Source organism: Antechinus flavipes, chromosome 4, assembly GCF_016432865.1.
Source record: "Antechinus flavipes isolate AdamAnt ecotype Samford, QLD, Australia chromosome 4, AdamAnt_v2, whole genome shotgun sequence".
In the NCBI taxonomy this organism is placed as follows: domain Eukaryota; kingdom Metazoa; phylum Chordata; class Mammalia; order Dasyuromorphia; family Dasyuridae; genus Antechinus; species Antechinus flavipes.
The window spans coordinates 381105727-381111745 of NC_067401.1; the positions used below are offsets into that span (position 1 = coordinate 381105727).

Genomic DNA, 6019 nt, shown 5'->3' on the forward strand with positions numbered 1-6019 from the left:
AGCAGTCCTTTATATGTTTGATATGTTGCAGTATATCCTAGATACAATATATGTTTGCAGAACCGAACAGTTCTCTTGTTGCATAGGGAGAATTGGATTCAGAAGGTATAAATAACCCGGGAAGAAAAACAAAAATGCAGATAGTTCACATTCGTTTCCCAGTGTTCTTTCTTTGGGTGTAGCTGCTTTTGTCCGTCATTTATCAATTGAAACTCAGGTCTCTTTGTCAAAGAAATCCACTTCCATCAAAATATGTCCTCATACAATATCGTTATCAAAGTGTATAATGATCTCCTGGTTCTGCTCATTTCACTTAGCAGTAAGTATTTATTAATACTAATATTAATACTTAATAAGTATTTACTATGTGCCAGGCACTATGCCGCTCTGGGAATACATATTCAAAAGGGAATGAACCTTGCTTACCCTCATGGAGCTTACATTCTATTGGAGTGTTACAACATGTTCTCAGACAAGTAAATACAAGATATAAATACATTTAGGAGGGAGAGGAAGATAAAAACAACTGGGGAAATTGGGAAAGTTCTTTGTAAGGAGATAGCAATTGAACTTTGTATCTGAGCTCATCTAATCCTCAAAAGAACCATGTGAGGTAGGCACTGTAAATAGTACTGTCCACATTTCACAGATAGAAACTTAAAGAGCACAGAGTAATAGTATCATAGGTTTAGAGCTGGAAGGCATCAATTCCCCCATTTTACAGATGAGTAAACTGAGATCCCAGAGAAGTTGAATTATTTGTCTAGGGTCATACAGCTTTCAAGAAATTGAAGCAACATTAGAATCCAGGCCTTCCCGATTCCAACTTTAGTGCTCTATCATCTAGTCTAAGATCTAGTTTCATAGATAAAGAAACATATCTAGAGAGGTAAGGTGATCTATCTGTCTGAAAGTCACACTTTTTTCCTAGACTCAAAAGGCCTTCAAATAATAAAAAATTCAAGAGGAATTATTGAAGTACACAAAAAATCTCAATGAATATACATAAATAGGGATAGGCTTAATATTAAAATTAAAATAAAAAATAAATAACATACATAAAACATTTAAAAAAGAAACAATAAATATACAATATTAATAAATACATTCTAATAAAGAAAAGGGGACAACAAAAGCATCTTATCAAATCATAGACTCAGCTTAGAAATTTGAAGAATAGGACTACTCCATGATCATGAACATAGGAATAAATAATCAAATCAATACATGATGAAGGAAAGGGCCATTTCAAACTAGCTCGGTGAATATTATCAAGAGTTGTAACACTCATGAAAGGATGAACACAAAGGTGGCTGGGTTTTTTTCTTCTTATTTAGTGCTTTCTATCCATCTCAGGAGGATGTCCAGCTCTCCTAGGGCCTTGATCACAGCCTTCTGATCATCTAGCTAAAAGAAACCCAAAAATTCTTTGGTGAATACTAAACCGTAATGACAATAACATTTCTAGAATACGTCAGATATTGAATTTGAGGAGATTTCATTAGTGATATCATTGGTATGGAAATAGAATGTAAATTCCTAGAAGGTAGAAATTATTTCATTCTTGTCTTTGCAGCTATAGTGTATAGCATAATGCCAGACACACATTAAGCATTTAATGTTTGCTGATTGATTGAATGGAGAATTGATTGGATAAGAAGCTATTTGATACAGTGGATAGAACACAGGACCTGAAATTAGAAAGATCCAAGTTCAAATGTAACCTCAGAAACATCCTAACTGTGTGATCCTTGTCAAATTACTTAATCTCTCTCTTCCTCAGTTTCCTCAACTTTAAAATAGGTAGAAATATTAGCATCTATTTCACAGTATTGTCCAAATCCAATGAGATGATATTTGCAAAGCTTAGCACAGTACTTAGCACATACCAGCATTTATTATAAATGCTCATTTCCTTCCCCAAATTTACATTCTTAAAGAGCTGCCTAAGGTAATTAAAGGTAAAGTGACTTGTCCAGAGTCACGTAGCCAGTAGGGAGGTATGTGTCTTGCCAGTGATCACAGAATCATAGATTTAGAACTAGAAGTGAATCGGGGTTCATATCATCTAAACTCCTCTTATTTTACAGATGAAAGCACACAGCTAATAAATATCTGATCAGAGACCTGAACCCAGGCATTCTGTTTCCAAGCCCATCACTTTTTCCATTACACCACTTCATCAGCAATTATATCAGATAGAAGCAATCTCTGACCCTCTCCTTCCCTAGTCTTGCTTGTCTTCCTCCTCCTCCTCCACCACCCACTCCTCGAAGGTAAGTAAGTCTGATGGAAACTGTGAGCAATGCATTCTGTTTTGACCCTCCTTGTGGAAGTTTTGCAAAGAAGTCAATCTCAATAGATAAAACACTCTGGGTTGTGTTTTTAAGATGAGTATGAGGCTGTGGGAAAGGAGTTGGGGTGAGGAAACTCTAATTTCAGCAGCTAGACTAGAAGCTGTCAATTTTGCTGTGGTGATTTTGATGGTAGCCCCTGTTCTCTTTTCAACAAGGAAATGTAGACAAGGAAAATGATGGGCTCTGAGAGCTCTTTCACAAAGAGACCGCCAGCCCTTGCAGGGCTTAAGATATATGGGAAGTTACTTAGAGGTGAGGGAAGACATAGCACCAACTCTGGAATCCCTTTATGGCTCCAGGGCCACAGGATTGTATAGCAGGAGAAACTGTCAACCTTTGTATGAACTCATTGCCAACTATGTATTTTACCTCCTCAAAGTGACTCAGAATTTGCATGTATTTCTCCTTTGCTTCCTCCCCACAGTGGCATGTCATGTGGTCATGCTGTAAGGAATATAAATAGGGATATATTTTATTAGAGAATGCTGTCAGAAATGATATGTGTGAGAATTATTCTTGCTTCCGCTACAGTGTCAACCTCCATCCACAAAAGTACTTCCTTTCTCATGACAAACCCTTTTATAATTTCTCCTTTCTGAGAATCCTTGGGATGGAGGAGGGAAAGAAAGGATGAATAATTTGCATAGTACTAGCCTACAGACTCAGCTATTTAGTTTCTTTTTCTCCAGAAAATGAGTTTAGCTCACCTCTCTATCCCTTATTGGTTTTTCCATTTTCCTCTCATCAGAAGCCAGATCTCCCTAGATGACCCAGTCTTATTCAAACTTTGGTCTATTTTTTGCGATTCAGCCATGTAATACTTTTATGATACTAAAGCAATTAAAGTAATTGCTGAATGACTACTTTGGATACAGGCTGCATTCATATATGATGCATTCATATATGATGCTATATACCATCTAGTAAAGGAGTATGAGTAGATTCCTAGAAATCAAGAAACTTGAATTATTACCTTGACCATCTCTGCTACCTAATCAAATGACTTGAATCTTGCTGCTTCAATTTCCCTATCTGTAAAATGAAGATGTTGGTAGAGAAGGGATCCCAAAGTTCTTTAGTTATATACCAAGAAGGATTCTGGTCCTGAGACCTTTACTCACACAGAGCCGAAGCTCCTTCTTGATTCCAAGAAAGGAGTTGGCGATGCTGCTGACCTTCCGGCGAATGTGAGGACTGGATGTCTGGTAGTTTTTGAACACCCTGTCTAGGTAGAACTTCAATAAATGGCGGAAAAAACAACATCTCTCTGTGGTCTGGAGGGGAAAAAACGAAGGGTATGGATTAGTTATAGGAAGACCAGCTGGATGGCTTGAAATCTTGGAATTGCTGATATCTTGCATCCCACTTTCCCACCTAGAGCTCCTCTGTTCTAGGTCTATACCTTTATGTCTTGCAAAGCCTCTGAATTCTTCAAGATTCTATTGTCCCAAAGTTTATCTTCAGCTTGCTGCATAGAAGGGAAATTGAGAAGAGATTGTATTAATGGCTCCATCTAGAGGCACAAATGGCAAACCCATTCCTTCCACCTCCCCAGAACCAAGGTCAAAGATGTCCTTTCCAAAAACTAGATTGAATTTCTTCCCACCCTCACACCTCCATGTCCTAGGTTGTATTTCTGTGTACCAACTCTGAGAGATGAATCTGGTGTGACTAACAGGAAAGACTCAGACACCAACAAAGTGGGACTCTCCTCACCCCCCTCCCCATATACACATAAACCCCTACATACCACAAAGCCTTTGATCTCCGAAAATTCATTCCTTATTTCCTGAAAGTTCATGGACAGTACACAGCTTCCTAAATGGAGTCTTTTTAGTCCCAAAGAGGGCAACACAAATAGTGAAAACACGGTCAAAAAAAGATATAAGGAGATAAAAGAGTCTCTCATTTTGGAGCAAGAATCTGGAATTGACTTGGATGCAGAATTTTGCTGCAAAGAAAAGAAAGTATATCTCAATTAATACCTTCTATCAAGTACCTGAAAAATTTTCCCTAATGCCAGTTCCCCCAATACCAATATTGAAGCTTTAGGTCTGGTCCTGGAATATCACTTACTATAGCAAACCCAGGGTTTTCTGTATGGAGAAGCCTGGCCAGGAGATAACCAGAGACCTTCCTTTGCTGTTTGGTGGCTGTCTGAATGAGCCCAGTGAAGCCACGGGTACCTTTATGTTCCCCATCATCCCTGCCCTATCGTCATTACTAAGCGCCAGTAGTGCCTGGAGCACCAGAAAGAAGTAGAATATGTCATTTCAGGGAAAATGTCAAAACTTGTTTAGGGAAAATGACGCATATTTCCTTCCTTTCTTGAATGCCAATCTAGTTATCTGTTCTGGTCTCCCATGAACCTTCCAGGGAACTGGGGAATGCCAAAGAAGTTCACCTGATGCTGTGGAGTCACACCTAAAGACATGTGGGGCGGAGCAGCTCTAAAGAGAAGCCTTAACTCCCTAAAACTTTTGTTTGAGATCACATTGGTTAATCAGGGATAATACTTTCATTTTATTGCCTAAGGGAAAACAGAAACTCACTGATGATGTAACCAACTTCACAGCCAGGGAAAGATAAAATTAATGGGTTGTGAACCTATCTATACTCATTAAACTTCTCCCTTGCCACACTATTTTCTTTTTTTTTTTTCTTTTTTAAAAAAATTGTATTATTTGTTTATTATAGCTTTTTATTTATAAGATATATGCATGGGTAATTTTTCAGCATTGAACCTTGCAAAACCTTCTGTTCCAACTTTTCTCCTCCTTCACCACCTCCTCCCCTAGATGGCAGGTAATCCCATACATGTTAGATATGTTAAAATATATGTTAAATACAACATACGTATACATATCTGTACAGTTATTTTGCTGCACAAGTAAAATCAGACTTACAAATAAGGTAAAAATAACCTGAGAAGGAAATCAAAAATACAATTGGACAAAAACAAAGGGAGTGACTCATCTTCCTAAATTCAAATCTGGCTTTAGCCACTTACTAGCTGTGTGCTCCTGGGCATGTCACTTAACCCCTTTTGCCTCCATTTCCTCATCTGTAAAATAAGCTGGAGAAGGAAATGGCAAACCACTTTAGTATTTTTGCCAAGAAAATCCTAAATCATTGATCTCAAAGTCAAACTTAAAGATTTGATCAAGAAATAAATCTACATTATGTCAGCCATATTAATAGTTTTAGATGTATGTTTTTCTATATATAGATATGTATGTGTGTATATACATATATATCCTTGATATATGTACATATATATATGTTTGTGGATGTGCATAGATATGCATGTAGGTTCGTGTATGTGTGTATATGTAGTCATAGTGTGTGTCTGGGTGTGTGTGCAGTTGTGGATATGATATGTGTGTGTGTGTGTGTGTGTGTGTGTGTGTGTGTGTGTGTATCCTTGATTAACTGTAGTCTGCTTGAGGGAAATAGGGGGAATGAAAAAGGAAAAAAGAATAAAGTAAAAATTACGCAGCAGAGAACAAAATAATTTACAAGGAAGTAAAGAAAAGAGAAATAGTCATCAATATAATTTCTTTTATTATTATATATACTTTTCTGAAATGGAAATTTAGTGTTACATAATTTGAATCCTCCCTGATGATATGCTGGACATATGACAATGTTTTGTTTTGTTT

At 37.2% G+C, this 6019-nt stretch overlaps 1 protein-coding gene across 1 annotated transcript; it reads right to left on the bottom strand.

Annotated features, from left to right (window-relative positions):
• Window positions 1-1136: 1136 nt before the first annotated feature.
• On the bottom strand, window positions 1137-4266 carry IL20 (interleukin 20). The gene is made up of 5 exons (XM_051996758.1): window positions 4108-4266; window positions 3760-3825; window positions 3479-3631; window positions 2727-2801; window positions 1137-1407 (listed from the first exon to the last, which is right to left on the bottom strand). The coding sequence occupies exons 1-5, from the start codon at window positions 4264-4266 to the stop codon at window positions 1330-1332; spliced, it is 531 nt and encodes a 176-aa protein (XP_051852718.1). The 3' UTR covers window positions 1137-1329.
• Between the last annotated feature and the right edge of the window lie 1753 nt (window positions 4267-6019).

Coding starts and splice junctions, on each gene's coding strand:
- IL20 (XM_051996758.1), bottom strand. CDS start 4,266: ATGAGAGACTCTTTTATCTCCTTATATCTTTTTTTGACCGTGTTTTCA. Junction 3,632..3,759: donor AGGCTTTGCAAGACATAAAG/GTATAGACCTAG, acceptor TTTCCCCTCCAG/ACCACAGAGAGATGTTGTTT. Junction 2,802..3,478: donor AGAAGGAGCTTCGGCTCTGT/GTGAGTAAAGGT, acceptor TATTCCTTACAG/CATGACCACATGACATGCCA.